The following is a 17,527-nucleotide window of genomic DNA, read 5'->3' as shown; positions in this document are numbered from 1 at the left end:
TGTCCTGCAGAAAAATTTAATGTATTTGTTTAGTAACTTTGCAAGCAATTTGACCATGAAAATATTTAGAATATTATACCTACAATCATATTTACTATATGAGAAATCACAATGTGTTCTTAAACATAGGATAAGTGTCATTAACTGGAAAAAAAAGTAACTGACAACCATGGAATAAGAGGCTGTAGACTAAGTGACCCTGATATTTATTCTATTGTGGGAGTGTTGAGGCAACATATGGGGGATATTATTATTATTATAATGTTGAAGTAAATTTTTCTACAGCAAGATAATACAAGTTACATACTTTGGGAGGTGAATTCAATTATATTCTTTGCCTAAGCCTTGCACGCAAACATTGTGGGGGATGGTGAAGCTCTATCACATTGCTTGACCATTACATTATATTGTGTGACATGCTGAGATAAAATTATATTCGCACCAGACAGCCACCTAACAATTCACTGTGATAAGCTGTATTTCATCTTGTTGACCACAGATTCTGTAGAGCACAGTGGTAACACAATTGTTAGCTGCCTTGGATAAATGTAATGCATTTGTTTAACAGTATACAGTATTTAGTCTAATAACTGGGAAATTGGTAAAATGTCAGCTAGTTTGTTGAGATGAACTCCTTTCTTTGTGCAGGACTGTCACATGATGCAGGAGGGGTGGAGCTTGGCAGGAACTGAGATGGTAAGTATTGGGTAGAGCTGTTTTGAATACCACCTTTGCTTAGTATAGGAATGGCAGTCAGTGGATTAATACATTCATCCACTGACTGTCTCTAAATAGGTTTAAACACATAATAGTAGTATGAAAATATATCAATGACAGATTAAGCCTTTTTTGGCCATTCACTTAAGCTGCATTCTGTTAATTTGCTATTGAACAGAACCGAGTGCAGCTGAAATTTAACTTTATAAAGTGATTATTGGACCCTATGAGGTTCGCAGGGGACCGTGCACAAAGCCATAAAGTAGATGCTAGACTGAACATGTATGGAAAACAATACTGCAAGCTGCATCTATGCTCTGTCAAGCATTCACCCTGTGTGTCCTTAAGTGGCTTGTGAATAGCCCTGGCAATCCTCATAGAGATCAGTGACCACTTTATACAGCTCTGAGCTCAAGAGGAGAGGCAACATGGACTAGATGCCTTTTGGATGCACCCTGACAAAGCTAATCCTTTATGGGCACACAGTTCATAGCTATAGTAGGGGTGCAAGCAGCCCTGTACATGGTTGCTTACCATTCGGAAATGTACACAGAGTCAAGATTATGTCACATTTTACTAATTGTTAAGAAAAATGTTGTAAACTGTGGAAGTGCTAGATGTTGGGACCCACTTTTTTGTGTGGGGATAAAGGTCAGATTTGTACTTCTTTTTTTGTGGGGAACAGGTTGATTTATAATTTTGTGGTGAAAAAGACCATTATAATCAGGTCACGGGTTTGTGTCATTGTTTTGTGAGAGCACAGGCCAGTCTAATCATTTTTGGGGGCATAGGCTGTGTATTATATGCTGGTCATTTGAGGGATATAATATAATTACCAGAAATCATGTGCTTGTCAAATGATAGCTGGAAATTGTCAAAATGTGGCTCACACTTTTTTAATTACAATATAACTGGCTCCTAGTTTCTGGCACTGTTATGAGCTAATATACAATGGCACATAGACTTTGTCAGTCTGCTGAACATAAATTAACATAGAAAACAGCAGGTTACATTTATGAAAACCCCAATACAGAGAAAAAGGTGGCGTGAGACCATAGAAACCAATGATACTGTCATTTTTCTAGTGACATCTATTAAATGAAAGCAAACATCTGATTGGTTGCTATCTACAACACCATCTTTTCATGTGCACCAATTTTCATCAATGTCCTGCAACAGAAAAAACAGGAATCAGCAAAGTTAAAAGTAACCAAAAAGGTAGAAATGATTAAACATATTGGTGCCTGTGGAGGACAATATTCTTCAAAATTATTATAGTATATCCAAAAGAGGGACAATAACTTACTGGTCTTAGATAAGGAGTAGAATGCAGACCTGCATCAATATTTTTCATTAGCTCTACAGGAGATTTTAAAACTTGTTCTATTTGAAGAAATTGAAAGTTTATAACTAATTTATAATATGAAAGTAATTGATGGACAATGCTTCCATAGAAAATGCTCCTGGTACTGGAAGAGGCCATAGGAATTAATAATCTCCTGAGACGTCTCTGACAATGTGTGGTCTGTTTTCATATTCACACAAACAAGTACCACTCCTTTTCTACAGTGAGCCGCCATCTTGATTTCAGTTGTATGATATATGCATAGATAAATGTGCCTCCATTACATTAATACACAGTATGTGACATAGTATTGTAGTAGCCATAGTGCAGTAGGCTGGGTATGTATGGCAGTCTCTTTTATTCAGTAATTTGTGTGTTTTCCCCCAGGACTATACAATCATACATTACACCATGGGGGCGGGGCTTCTTGTGGGAGGAGTCTGCTTACTGTGGTTTATCCAGTGGTTGGTACATGCTCACAAATCAGGTTAGTTGCATGTTTTTAGTAAATCCCTTATTACCACCCCCAAGCAACACAAATTAATTGCTTCTGTGCTATTGCACATTTCTGCCATTGATGGCGTAACAAGATTCCTCACTGCATTGCTTAACACGTCCTACTGGTGTTGCTGGTGCAAAAGTGCTATAGATAGGCAGGCATGAGTAAAATGATTTCCATTCACTGTTACCTAAGGGAGAGTGGGAAAATCCCTGACACCGCTGATCTCTTCTGTGGGGTCAGTAGAGTTACTACAAACAAAACCTTAGCTAATAATGTAAAGTGATTGTGTTCCTTTAATGTAATTATCTTTTACAGTATGTCATACATGAAAAATACAAGAAGCATATATTGTCTTATTTATTGCATCCTGGCGTTTTCAGACTGTAGTAACATGTTTATTCAGTACATTTGGGCAAACAGATGGATTTATCAAGTGCAGTAGGTTTTTCTTTCCATTGGCAAAACACACTTACTGAAGTGGGAGGTTCTGGGTCTCGGTCATATGTGTATATAGTTTGATGTGAAAAAAATAAAAGCTGGTTCATAAACAAAATAAACACAGAAAAAGAACATGTAAAAAATGCTGTGAGCTAAAATGTGTATATTTCTTCCTGGACCATATAGCGACATCAGATATGAATAAAGTACAGGACTTTGGTACCGCTCTATGGTACACATGTGTCTATGAAATTTCGATACGATTTGTTGAAACGCTTGGCTTTGTAATGTGTTTATTGCTTAAAGGGGTAAACTGCATAGGGATGTACCTATTCATATTCAGTACACTTAGCCAATTACTGTAAATTCAGGGGCTCCACGAAAGTTAATAGGAAACATGGAAAACTATGTCGTACCGGTCGGGTTGTGTTCCCCTATAGTGCTTATAAAATAGTACAATAAAAGGATATTTGTTCCAGCACTAACCAAAGCCCTATTGAAATGCATATATATATATATATACACACACACACACACACACACACACACATATATACATATATATACACACACACACACACACCAGCCACAACATTAAAAGCACCTGAACCAAAATAGCCCTGACCCATCAAAGCATGGATTCCACAAGACCTCTAAGGGACTGCTGTCAATGTCCTAGTGCCAGATACCTTCAAAGACCTGTAAGTTGCGAGGTGGGACCTCCATGGCTCAGACTTGTTTTTCCACCACACCCCACAGATGCTCAATCGGATTGAGATCTGGGGAATTTGGAGGCCAGGTCAAAACCTTGAATTCTTTTTCATGTTCCTCAAACCATTCCTAAACAATTTTTGCAGTGTGGCAGGGTGCATTATCCTGCTGAAAGAGGCCATCCCCATCAGGGAATAGCGTTGCCATAAAAGGATGTACTTGGTCTGCAGCAATGTTTAGGTAGGTGGAACGTGTCAAAGTAATATCCATATGAAGGCTAGGACTCAAAAGTTCCCCAGCAGGACATTGCCCAGAGCATCACACTGCCACCGCCAGTTTGCCTCCCTCCCATAGTGCATCCTGGTGCCATCTCTTTCCCAGGTAAATGATGCACACATACCCAGCCGTCCAAATGATGTAAAAGAAAACATGATTCATCAGACCAGGCCACCTTCTTCTATTGCGCCTTGTTTCAGTTCTGGCACTCACGTGCCCATTATAGGCACCTTTGACGGTGGACAGGGGTCAACATGTGCACACTGGCCGGTATGTGGTACGCAGCCCCATACGCAGCAAACGGAGATGCTCTCTGTGTTCTGACACCTTTCTATCAGCATTAACTTTTTCAGCAATTTGTGCTACAGTAGCTCTTCTGTGAGATTGGACCAGACGGGCTATTCTTCACTCCCCTCTCGCATGAATATGCCTTGGGCGCCCATGACCCTGTCGCCGGTTCACCGGTTGTCCTTCCTTGGACCACTTTTGGTAGGTACTAACCACTGCATACCGGGAACACCTCACAACACCTGCCGCTTCGGAGATGCTCTGACCCAGTCTTCTAGCCATCAAAATTTTTGGCCCTCATTTCCTTACACTTGCTTATTTTTCCACATCAACTTCAAGAACTGATTGTTCGCTTGCTGCTTATTGTATCACACCTTCTGACAGGTGCCATTATAATGAGATAATCAATGTTATTCACTTTATTTGTCAGTGGTTTTATTGTTGTGGCTGATCGGTGTATATGTTGGTATAGGAGCCCAGACACTGCACAGGGGAGCTCCTCTGATTAACATAGTACTAAACTAACGCTGATCGGTGTATATGCACCTGTCACTTACACACAAATGAGGAAGTACCTCAGTGATTTCGCTGGTTCCTATTGAATTGATGCATTCTCAGGAATATTGGTTCATCTCACAAAATGGCCGCCTCCACTGTGTGTAGGTGATGGGTGCTCTTTAAGAACATTCATCAAGTACAAAAGGACAATCATAGTTACTGAAACAAAATAAGAACAACAATCACACGCACACAATGTTCAGATTTTCAAAAATTCAATCAGTAAATGTGGTGGATGTTAGAAAAAGCCATGTAAAAGTAACGTGGGTGATTGCTTCCATATTTAATTAAGTGTGTTTTTAAAAACAATACCATATGGGAGCTAATTGCATTGATGAATAAACTTTAATTTTCAAGTTTGCTTGACATGATAGAGTTAGCCACTAGATGGTGCTATAGTATTATGTTAGGTAACGTCGGTCCTTTCAATGGATGCTATCTCTCTTCCTGTCCTAGAGTATCTTATAAAATTGTACAGTTTGTAGTGATGGGTTTTAACAATCTTTACATTAGTAGCCTTACTTTCTTGCATGCACATTATTACCCTTTAGTACTCATTAGGGATGTTCCATGTAATTGTCCACAGATCCCCCATTCAATGATGTTCAGAGGAAGCCAGCTCAGAAGATTTCACATAAGGTGACTTATTTCCTTTGCTATTGATAAGGAAAAGCTATATCCGTCATTTTCTACCAATCCTAGCATTGCCATTTGTTTTATTGTCAGCAACGTGAGTCTGTGTAGTTAATACTGTAAGGAGGTATGGACTTTGCGGCACCAAACCTGCAGGTCGCGGTCTTGTGAGTGGGTGTACAGCAGAACGGTGTAGAGGAGCCAGGTGACACGGGCAGCTACAGATGAGGCACAAGGGGAGTAGAAGTCCTGTGGTGCTACCAGGAGAAACAGAGGCTGTCACAATCCAAACACTTATAGCATAAAGCAGGGCTGATATTATTGATCTTTTCTCTTCTCTATATTTGTCTTTGGCATAAAATGAGGGTGACAGCATCCTTTAATATTTAATTTGAATTAAGAATTTTACCAGGGTTCTTTTGGTGTGAAAGCTTGTTATTTCAAGAGCGCGTGGAACCCTGAAACACCAGGGAAAAACGCATCTCTGAGCAGGTCCCCAGGGCTCCTGCTAGGGGAATCACCAATGTATATACTACGTGGCTGAGCAGGAACTAAAGGTTTAATAGAATATGGTGAAACGTCTCCATTTATTTGCAGATGAAGAAGAGGAAGAAGAAGGTGCTGAGTATAAAACAAAGGTGAGGAAGGTTAGACATGTTATGTAACTTTCTCGACTAATAAAATAAGTCTCTGTGAGATCCTATCTTTTAGCATTCGGAAGGGAAGATGGGAACCTACTCTGCCACATCATGCAGATCCAGTGCCAGGTCCTCTCTTCAGCCCCCCATCTGACCCGGAGCCCCCTAATCTGCCCCCAGAAGTGCTGTACATGCTGCAGAGTGTCCGGTAAGACCTGGAACGTCTCTTCTTTCTACATGAATGGTGGTCACTGGAGCAGTCACTGCAGACTAAAAGTAATCTAAACTCCTAATTAAAGCCTCTTATCAGCGGTGCTAAAACACTTGCTGTCATGATGTCTAATTGTAATTTTTATAGCCATTTTAGCAAATCAAAGCAATACTATTACAGATTACAGCCTGGTTCTGGGCGTCATTGTACACGCCCATGGACTGTCCATGTTATAATATTCTGTAAAACAAGTAAGATTTACATTAACAAATACATTAGCATGTTCATAAGTCTACCCAAGGTAGATATAGGAAATCTGTGGGCTACACCCATGTTCAAAGGAATGCAGTCTATCAGTTCAGTAGGAACTAGTGACAGTACTGAGGCATGAAGTCACATGACTGAGCAATGTCATTAATTCCTTGTAAAGTGATTGGTGGAATATTGGTGTAGTCCACAACATGTCTCCCTGGACTGTATAGAAGCAACAAGTATACCTTCATTCTAATGGGGGAGAAAATACAATGTTATTACTATATTCCGGTTTCATGAATAAATGGTAACATATTGTTCCTATGTAAGTTCTAAGAAAACAGTCATAAAAATACAATATGGATATAATGGAATATTGCAGTTTTATTTGCTCAGGCAAAAACTTGCTTAGTTTTGATTGTATTTAGTTGTGAGGTTCCTCCTCATTACTGGAGAGTATTATGCGGGTGATTTGGTAAGGGAGAACTCATTGCCTGTTTGTCAGATCCATGTTAACCTCCATCCTGTCCAGTTGGTTGCGGGAAAAAAATAAAACAGCTTTCTCAACAGCACGAATCCGAGAAGAGTTGGAAGGTTACCCCTTTAAAAAATCCACTCTCAAGTAGTTTCCCTACAGTAATCGGCAGCAGTCATAGTATCACACTGATGATGTGAAGAATAAATTCATAGCTTTACCCGTCTCTCACATAACCTTTAACCTTGTCTTGGATAGAGTCCTGGGACACTTTGAGCGGCCTCTGTTCCTGTTGCTGTGTCGGCACGTGGTGTATGAGCACTATAACCCCGGACGTCTGGTATTCTGCCCCGGACAGCCTGACTCCAGCATTTATATTGTCCTGGAAGGAAGACTGGAGCTTTCACTGACCGATCCTGTAAGATATTCCTCAGCTCCCTCCCTTCTGCCTGATTATTGACTACTGTCAAACTGTAAAACAGATCAAATATTAACAACAATGTGAGCTCTATGCAAGAAGCAAAAGCAACACCAGCACCAGCACTGCTTATATGTTCTGTCAAAGAATAGCCAGGTTTTCTTAGGTTTTTTGTTTAAAGTATAGTGGGCCTGATTCATGTTCGGACGTAAGTCTGTTTGGCTGCTGTATCTTGTCTGAAATAGTTCTGAACATGCTTCGAAAATGACCTTGCATCAATGAGTGCAATTGCACGCGATTCATGTTTGAATGCAAATGACATGACTGCCCACGACTTGAAGGGCAGAGCGGGGCGGGCGGACGTAGGCAATGTACAGTAAAGGCGCACAAATGAAGTCCTGGGCTTCTCGTGAGTACAATTGTTTCGGCCGTATCATTCGTACCAGCTGCAGGGCAGGTGTCACTGCTGATTAATAGTGATGACTGTCGTGGAATCGTCTTTGTTTGGAAAAGTACATGTACGGCTGGTGAAATAAGTATTGAACACATCAACATTTTTCTCAATAAATATATATTTAATGTGGCTATTGTACTGAAATTTACACCAAATGTCAGCAACAGCCCATGCAATCCACACATGCAAAGAAATCAAAGTTTTGTGTAATACTTTTTCCCTGTGTCATTTCACATTATTACACAATACTTAAATTATGGAAATCCATGGTTTGATAATTTGCATGTGTGGATTGCAAGGGTTGTTGCTCACATTTGGTGTAAATTTTGTTACAATAGCCACATTAAATATATATTTACTGAGAAAAATGTTGATGTGTTCAACAGTTATTTCACCCGCTGTATGTGTGCCACTAGCTATCACAGAACATGTGTTTGCAACTAAGATAGACCAGAAAAACACATTGTATGTACAGTATGCATTAAGAACCAACCATATTTTTATTATTGATTATACTGTTTAGTGTTGTTCATTTATTTTCTAATATAAGGTTTTTTGTATGTGCCCTGATGTGACCTTATAAAACACATATGTATGTACTGCACTCTGTTCTGTCTGTTAACATTCGGCAAGTAGCGTTTAGGTAGAGTGTACAGTACCTACACCCAGCTTCAAATGGAAAAGTATCTTGAGATCACTTATTTTATTTTTTTAGAATTGTTTATTTTGAATGGTCAGTTGAGGATACAGAAACCAGAACAACGGGACTGTGGCATAAACATAAAAGAACACACAAATCACAGGGAAAGTGCCACAGTGCGTCTAGGTCAAATATATAAACAAACATCACAGGGAATTCACGAGATCCAGTAGACATTAACAGATGACCAATTTTTAAAGGCTAATAATTCGCAAGAGTAACAAAATCAACAAAAATGAGATTGTATAAGAGGAAGGTGTGTAGGAGCAGTGGTGCGGCGGGAGGGACCACAAAGTAGAACCACGTGGATAACTTAGGACCAAACAGTATGGAGAAGAGCAAAGGTACTGAAGGGGGGGGCAAGTTGGAAGAGACACCGTTTACTGTACATGGGCCGCCATTTGAAGTTAATGCACAGGGGGGATGGGAATCTTCATTCGGTGGTGCTCAAATTTTTTAAATGTAAGTTGCATGGAGGTTACATCTGAGTATGAATCAGGCCAACTGTGTTTTAGTTTTTATTTTCCTTTAGAGCAATTGGTATCTCTCCTGCTATTGTGGAACTATAAGTTCTAGCATTTGCAGTTGGGGTTCAGATTGCAGGCAATGCAAATACCGCTGCAGATATACTCTATGAGCATCTTCCAAGGAGGGCAGAATAGTGAGAGGTCTACGGTCATTCCTAGGATCTAGATACCCTGATCTAGATATCCTGCAATTCAGTAACGGCAAACACTGCCCCTATTATATGGATTGATGATGGATGGCAGCTGACACAGCCTTGTGCTACCATAGATTTCTGGCAGCCATTAGTGTAGAGCTGCCCCCTAAGAACCTATGCTGGTGTATGGATCTTATCACTGATATGAGAGAATCCTGGGGAATCATGGACAACCCAGCATCTAATCTATGTATCTTCTCCTTGTCAACAGAGCGGATCTAACATTTGGCTGTTAGTCTGATATTCTTACAGGTTGGAGTTCAACCCACATTATATTCTAAGAAATCTTTCTCTCCCTCAAAGGACGGTACCCGGCACTTCATGAAGTCGGTAGCTCCCGGTGACAACGTGCACAGTCTACTCAGTATACTGGACGTGCTGACGGTGAGTAGGTATTACCAGTGTAGCGGTACCACTGTTGTTCTATCGATGGGTGCAGTCTTTAGTATAATTTCAACCATATATAATTTTTGTACCATACAAAATTGGATGCTACTATACAGCTTACTTATTTCTAACCTTCGTGACACAAAGTTATTTACAATGGGCAGCGCGGTGTAAGCCGAGATTGCCAGTTTGTGATGTCTTTGGTTCTGTATTGGTGTTTGGTGTATGCACAAGATGGCATTTTTATGGCAAATTAGTGGAAGACTCAAGGGTGAGCAGTAGGTGTTACTATCATTGCGTCTGGTAAAAAAAACTAAATTGTGGTTCTGTGAGCCTTATATTTAAATTCTTAAATAAGTGTCTGTAACTGGGCAAATTAGGAGACTGTTGTTTCATGCGTGAGGGGCAGAGACACTTCAGGGTAGATTTTTCTAACCATCTAAAAAAGTAAAGTTGGAGGTGTAACACATAACAACCAATCAGTTTCTGAACACACAACAGCGCAATATACTAATGTACACAATTAATGCACTAATAGATCCGTGAAGTGAAAATATACACTTGATTGATAAAAACATACCATCCAATATAAAATCATCACTGGCCAGTGGATACAGGACTAAACATGTAGAAATCAGGTATATCTGTATAAATGTTGGATACAAATCGTAAATAATCTGATTGGTCACTCAATGGTGGGTGACCGACTGTAAGTCCCACAATATAAAAATATCAATGTCCAATGACCCGGTGAAAAACACGAAGTGGAGCGAAGCTGAAAAATAAAGAAGTGTGGCCACACTATTGATATAAAGGTGATTGATGACGTGATTACAACAAACACCACTTCAGTGTTTTACATGCTTTCCCGAAAGTATATAAATGCCATTTGTATCAATAGTAGAAGCACTCTATGAGGCAAATAAATGTCACTTACTGCATAAGCGGTTAGCGCTATACAGACCTGGTCCGCAGCTTAGTCCCGTGCTGAGGACTTCCTCTGAAGAAATCACCAGGCAAGTCATGAAACGCGTCAGGTTACTAGGAGACCTCACTGAGCCGTTGGGATACACTATTCCTTGACCCCGTTATTGTTCAGTAATCCCTGGAAGTTGCTATCCTTTAGCCGTCCAATTGTTATCAGCCTCTTATGCTGCGAGTGTTCCAGCCGCGATTGATATCATCTATTTGAACCAGCATTTTTAGCTACGGCTTCACCGCGATCTCCACTGAGTTTTTACATGGTATGAGACTATGTGCTTACAGACCTCAGCACGGGACTGAGCTGCAGACCAGGTCTATATAGCGCTAACTGCTTATGCAATAAGTGACATTTATTTGCCTCATAGAGTGCTTCTACTATTGATACAGACGGCATTTATATACTTTCAGGAAAGCATGTAAAACACTGAAGTGGTGTTTGTTGTAATCACGTCATCAATCACCTTTATATCAATAGTGTGGCCACACTTCTTTATTTTTCAGCTTCGCTCCACTTCGTGTTTTTCACCGGGTCATTGGACATTGATATTTTTATATTGTGGGACTTACAGTCGGTCACCCACCATTGAGTGACCAATCAGATTATTTAAGATTTGTTTTGTATCCAACATTTATACAGATATACCTGATTTCTACATGTTTAGTCCTGTATCCACTGGCCAGTGATGATTTTATATTGGATGGTATGTTTTTATCAATAAAGTGTATATTTTCACTTCACGGATCTATTAGTGCATTAATTGTGTACACCAGTATATTGCGCTGTTGTGTGTTCAGTTATTATTTCTTTGTTTGAGATCTCATTGATCTCTACAGCTGCAGATACTTTTCTACACTTAGTCTCCGTTCTATATCATCTCTCCTTGCGCCAGGTTTTGGTTTGTTGTTACCAATCAGTTTCTAGCTGTGATTTTCACGATTATAGTAGATCATTTATATCTAGAATCTGATTGGTTACTATGTGATTTAATGTGTGGGGTGCAACTAAAAGGACACAGGTAGATAGTATTTAGACTGGACTTTGCAGGGTGCCCACACATTAGGGTCTTACTACCATCTTAGTGTGGGCGCACAACTTTTTATTCCTCTGGATCTAATCAGGTAAATTACATGTTTACATTTTTCTGTCTAGTCTTATATATTTAAGTATCACTTACACCAGCATTATTTATACTAATCCAGAAGAGTAATCACAAACAAATAACATGACAGTAATGACAGTATGATATAATTGGTGAGTGTATCAGTATAGTAGGCACTTGGATGTATATTTACTAAACTGCGGGTTTGAAAATGTGGAGATGTTCCCTATAGCAACCAATCAGATTCTAGCTGTCATTTGCATAATGTACTAAATAAAGGACAGCTAGAATCTGATTGGTTGCTATAGGCAACATCTCCACTTTTTCAGACCCGCAGTTTAGTAAATATACCTCTTTGAGTTGTTTGTTGACATTCAGTGCTCATCCAGCCTATCAAGGCGCTAGGGACCAGTAACATCACTGAGCCACTACCTGTCTAAGACCTGACTTGTAATCATGAGTTACTGTGCCCTAATCAGTTTACAGAGCTGGGCTGGTGTGTGCTGGCTCTTCTAGCCCATTTGCCATTATTTTACATATAATTCCACATATTTGGGCAATAACATCTGTAACCTGAATACATGAATATGAATGTCCTGACTGGCCGGTGTTTCCGTTTCAGTGTTTGGACACCAGTGGAGGTGGCCTGGTCTATTATGACAGTGGACATATGGGTAAAGTCCCTAGGATCGTACAATGTCCAAAATTGCACCTGGTGGCAATAGTTTTTCCATGAACATTTAACCATTTTTACATAATACAAAAAAATAAAATAAAGTGCCCGCATAGCTACATTCTTCCCAATTGGTGTTGCGATCCCAGACAGGTTTACCCTTTATTGATACTGCCTTGTATCCCTGCTCTCGCCATACCCTGGACAGCACTGCTTTAGGACATGAGAAGATGCCCAGGAGTATGCCCACTGAGCTTTATACTGTGTGTGAGACATGATTGGGCATATCACAGTAGTGAACATACATAAACTATTGCTTGTACATTAGTTCTGTCCTTATAGTTAAGCGGCTCTTTCCACGTGCAGGGTCACCAGAGACCGTACCGCACAGTGACCGCGAAGGCTATGGAGGAAAGCACGGTGCTACGTCTTCCCGTTGAGGCATTTTGTGCCGTCTTCAAGATGTACCCACAGAGCCTGATCCGTACTGTCCAGGTGCCCGCTAACTGTGGTGTTTCTATGTTTTTAGGTTACAAAAACGTTCATCCTGGTTGATGTAATCCTCTAGTTTCCCAGAAAAGTTTCTCACGAGCATTCTTTATTTCCGAATGCATCGTTTGTAGTAACGCAGGCAAACCTGCTTAATAAATACAGAGAAGGCATCGATGGTGTTTTCGCTTGGCCAGTTTTGTCTGCTATATACTGAAGTTTATAATAATACCACTGGGTGGATTTCAGATCGCAGTTTTTGTGCAAATTTTCACTGGTGGGTATATACTAAAAAGTGTGCTGTAACCCATAGTAACCAAGCCAAAGCATATTTGCTTTTTACTAACTTGCAGTAGATAAATACAAGAGGCCTGATTCATTAAGGATCTTAAATTAAGAAGTTTCTTATTTAAGTCTCCTGGACAAAACCATGTTACAATGCAAGGGGTGCAAATTAGTTTTCTGTTTTGCACATAAGTTAAATAATGACTGTTTTTTCATGTAACACACAAATATCAACTTTAAATTTCAGTGTACTAATAAGCTATCAAGTATTTGTGTGCTACATAAAAAACAAGTCAGTATTTAACTTATGTGCAAAACAGAAAACTAATTTGCACCCCTTGCATTGTAACATGGTTTTGTCCAGGAGACTTAAATAAGAAACTTTTTAATTTAAGATCCTTAATGAATCAGGCCCAAGATCTTTTCTGATTGGTGAACGCTCTGGAAGTGTCCTATGTCATCCCCCTTCTCTCGTCCTCTCTCTGCAGATCATTGCTCTTCGCCTGCAGAGAGTCACCTTCCTCGCTCTGCACCATTATCTAGGTCTGACTACTGAGCTCTTCCAGCACGTGAGGCCCATCATCTCTCAGCATTAAGGGTGGGAGAAGGGATGTGTGTCATCGAGGTGGTCAGTCACAACTGTGGGGGGGGGGGGGGGGACGGACGGACTGATAGCTCTAATTGTGTCCTGTATTCACTGAGGACACTGTCTCCACACAGGACCTGCAGCCTGATTCACGCTCGGCTCGTGCTGTGCGGCCCACCCTTTCTAGAAGTATAACACACAATGAAGGTGAGATTGATTTTCCTTTATTCCTTTTCGCTGAAAAGAATTTCCGTTCCGATAAAATAAATCAGCTCCTTACCTTTCAGGAGATGCTGCAAGTGTCCTAAAGGTTTCCCCAGCCTACCGGAGAGCCCCACCGCTGGGGAGCTGTAGATCCAAGTCTGTGGGGAAGGCAGGTGGGTATTATCGCATTGACCATGAAGCTTTATGTCTATGCCTTAGTTATCTGTCCTGTTATATCTAGAGAAGAAGTATTATCTATCTGAGGGACACATACAATTAAAGAAAAAGCACTGAAAACAATTGACGTAAAATAATAAGAGCTAAGTTGTACTTATCAGATACGTTTCATTCGCAATCTACCGGAGTCACTGATGTCTGTAATGATCCCATGGTGGTACTCTGCTCGGAACTCTTACTGCTCACCAGGCTGATGGGCGTTGCACCCATGCCATCTGTTTGAGTAAGGAAATGAACAGTATGGGTTGAAACTTGTCTCTAAGGCTCCATCACAGAAGGGTATCCGGTGTTCCATTCACACAGCAATATAGAAGTGGATTTTATAACATATACATGCTATAGTATTATACTAAAGGAGTGAACAATTGTGACTATGTGCACCAGGCATCCTGTGTTTTTATTTTGATTTTAAATGTTTTTCATTTTTAATGCAATTTTTACATGAATTGAATTAGTTGTCTATTTTATTTAATTGGTGTGGAGTTATTTATGGTAAATGGAGCATTTTGGCAGCCTGGCTGGCATTGGTACGGAAGGTGAACCCTTTATTTCTGTGTTCCAGAAATGTGGAGTGATACACCAGACATTACCTTCCTGCTTTGTATTTTTTAGAATTATTCATATTAAAGTCTTGATTTATTATCGAGTAAAAGTCAGAAATAAATCAATATGTATTTGTTAAACTAGTTATTTGTGTTTGAAAGCTTGCAGGGTTATTATCGTTTAGAAATGTTAAAGGGATTGTAAATTATTTATTTTTTTTGGAAACAATACTGAAGGAGAAGGCATTTTTCACTCACTTCAGACCAGGGGCCTGATTCATTAAGGATCTTAACTTGAGAAACTTCTTATTTCAGTCTCCTGGGCAAAACCATGTTACAATGCAAGGGGTGCAAATGAGTGTTCTGTTTTGCACATAAGTTACATACTGACTGTTTTTTCATAAATGCCCCCAATGCCTTATATTTAGTTTATTAACAAGATAGGTAAACTTGTATTACTTGATTGACTGGGCCTCTATGCATATTTATTGTTATTACAATAACTGTAGGGCACACAGTATGTTTTATTGGCTGCATCTGGTCATACAGACAAGGTTCCGGGGACATCCAGTAGTCTCAGTGCAGGTTTTCTCCTTTGTTAGCACCAATGCAGATTGTCTATCTCTTCCAATGCAGTGTTTATGTCTTGTGCAGGGTTCTGGCGCTCTCTGGATTGTGAGCTGGAGCAGAGTCACGGGGGACAGAGTCCTGTATCTGCCCCTGATGTGGTAAGGCTGTGAGACATTTCTGGGAGCTCATACCCTGGATTACACACCTGTGGCCTAATATTAGTAAATCCCAGCCTCTCCTTTAGAATAAGTCTGGGATGTTCTATGGCTCCGATGTGATGGGATATTGGGGTAATTCTATGGGATATGACTATACATTTACTACCATTGTTTGGTTTTGTAGGATGCAGCTCAGTGGGAGTCCGAGGAGAGGATGGAAAGACTGTTGGAGAATGGAAAGCGACAGCTGGCCAGACTCATGGACCTAGATGTGAGAGCCGCCCTCACCTCATTTATCATTTTTATGTCTCTCAGTTTCTCAGTCTTACCCCAGACAAACTCTCTTCTAGGATCATTCATTGCTGGACAGCCGGGTTTCCCTTCATCACGTAAAGGCTGAGACAGTTATTGCTCGGAAAGGGGAACAAGTGAGTTAAAATAAAGGGCGTGCTCAGCTTTATAAGTTATATTCTTTATTTCCAGTCAGTGGTCCCATCATGCATCTCTCCTTCATTTATATCCCACCCCATCCCTTAGAGTCTTTATCTAACAATTCCTCTTGTCCCACAAGTCCTCTGCTTCCCACAAGCTCTCTCGCATTCTCCTCTGTCTCCCACTTCAGGATGTCGGGCTGCACTTTGTACTCTCTGGCCGTCTCCATGTCTATCAGGGGGTCACAGGCCGGGGGGATTCCTATGTCTTTGAGACATCCCCGGGTGAGATGATTGGACAGCTGACAGTTCTTACCGGGGAGCCTCTGATCTTCACTATAAAAGCCGTGCGAGACAGCTCATTCCTTTGCCTGAGCCGCACTCACTTCTACCAGTCAGTCTCTTAACACTCTCTACCACTCTTCTACTATTTGTATGTCTTGTGTTTTAAAGAGTCATTTGCTATGTGCAAAATATGTGGACGCAAACGTAATGTTCTGCAATTGTGACTTTGTTTTATACTTGGCCTCTGTTATAGGAACTACATTTACAGCACTATTATGCCTCTTTCTCAAGTACAACCAGCACTGTCGTTATTGAATTCTGGTGCCAATGGTTTTTCAATAAAGGGAGTAGTATAGAATTTAAGGGACATACATGTGGCCTTTGATTTCCTTATTACACCTGTATCCTCTTTCAACTGTGTATACGACGACTCCCCACTAAATTCACATGAAAAGACCAATGAACCCATTCCAGATCAACCCGCAATTCATTGACTGGGTGTCTTGGTGAGGTGTCCTCACACTCCGGTACTGGATTTACATGTACATCTTTAGGTTTGCTTTGTAGAAGACAGCAAACATCTAAGTACTGCCTGTTCCGTGTGTTTGATGATGAGATCCATGGCCACTTATGACATCACTCATTTAAAAAGGTTCTTAAAAACTGAATACAAACACACAGGTATAAGGCATAGTCCTAACCATACTGATTTTTTTTTCTAAATGATGAAGATATTTCGGCAGCTAGGGTTGACCTAAAAGTATAGTAAATTGTAATGTCCTCTTTTGGACTTCACCTGAATTGATTATTTTATGTCTTCTTTCTCCCCTATCTGTTTACTTGTCCCTGTTCTGTAGAATGCCACCTTATGAAATAATGTCTTTCATTCTGTGGTCATTTCATTGCCTCTGCAGTTATCATTTCTTTGCCCACTTTATTTAGGATTCTCCGCTCTCACCCCCCTGTACTTCTGGCTGTGGCTCATTCGGTCGCTCGCCACGTCTCCCCCTTTGTAAGGCAGGTGGATTTCGCCATTGACTGGATAGGAGTAGAGGCTGGTAATGAGCTATACAGGTGAGGACACAGATACGGGCATGTAAAAATACATGTACTTGGGCAGGGAGGTGGTGGCTGGGAAATAACTCTAGAAGTAGGAGTATCATCAAGTAATATTTCTTCCATTCTAGTAATTTCATTTATACATTATGACGTCTATAGGATGTAGAAATTCATGTCCCTGTTGGGGTATCGGGGTTCGC

The 17,527-nt window shown here is 40.4% G+C and overlaps 1 protein-coding gene across 6 annotated transcripts in view; it reads left to right on the top strand.

Moving 5' to 3' along the window:
* The window catches only part of LOC142151375 (patatin-like phospholipase domain-containing protein 6), a 40,310-nt gene that overhangs the window by 471 nt on the left and 22,312 nt on the right, over positions 1-17,527 (top strand). For all 6 annotated transcript variants that reach the window (XM_075206950.1, XM_075206951.1, XM_075206952.1 and 3 more), the window contains exons 2-17: positions 649-696; positions 2,450-2,549; positions 5,422-5,474; positions 6,066-6,106; positions 6,180-6,314; positions 7,303-7,462; positions 9,641-9,721; positions 12,848-12,976; positions 13,744-13,824; positions 13,976-14,048; positions 14,129-14,218; positions 15,479-15,552; positions 15,737-15,823; positions 15,903-15,980; positions 16,175-16,377; positions 17,211-17,342. In XM_075206950.1, coding sequence (XP_075063051.1) covers positions 658-696; positions 2,450-2,549; positions 5,422-5,474; positions 6,066-6,106; positions 6,180-6,314; positions 7,303-7,462; positions 9,641-9,721; positions 12,848-12,976; positions 13,744-13,824; positions 13,976-14,048; positions 14,129-14,218; positions 15,479-15,552; positions 15,737-15,823; positions 15,903-15,980; positions 16,175-16,377; positions 17,211-17,342 — 1,556 coding nt within the window. In that variant the 5' untranslated portion in view covers positions 649-657. The remainder of the gene's footprint in view (positions 1-648; positions 697-2,449; positions 2,550-5,421; positions 5,475-6,065; positions 6,107-6,179; positions 6,315-7,302; positions 7,463-9,640; positions 9,722-12,847; positions 12,977-13,743; positions 13,825-13,975; positions 14,049-14,128; positions 14,219-15,478; positions 15,553-15,736; positions 15,824-15,902; positions 15,981-16,174; positions 16,378-17,210; positions 17,343-17,527) is intronic.

This window comes from Mixophyes fleayi, chromosome 4, assembly GCF_038048845.1.
Source record: "Mixophyes fleayi isolate aMixFle1 chromosome 4, aMixFle1.hap1, whole genome shotgun sequence".
Classification (NCBI taxonomy): domain Eukaryota; kingdom Metazoa; phylum Chordata; class Amphibia; order Anura; family Limnodynastidae; genus Mixophyes; species Mixophyes fleayi.
The sequence above is the reverse complement of the archived record's forward strand: the minus strand, read 5'-3'. Positions and strand labels throughout refer to the sequence as shown.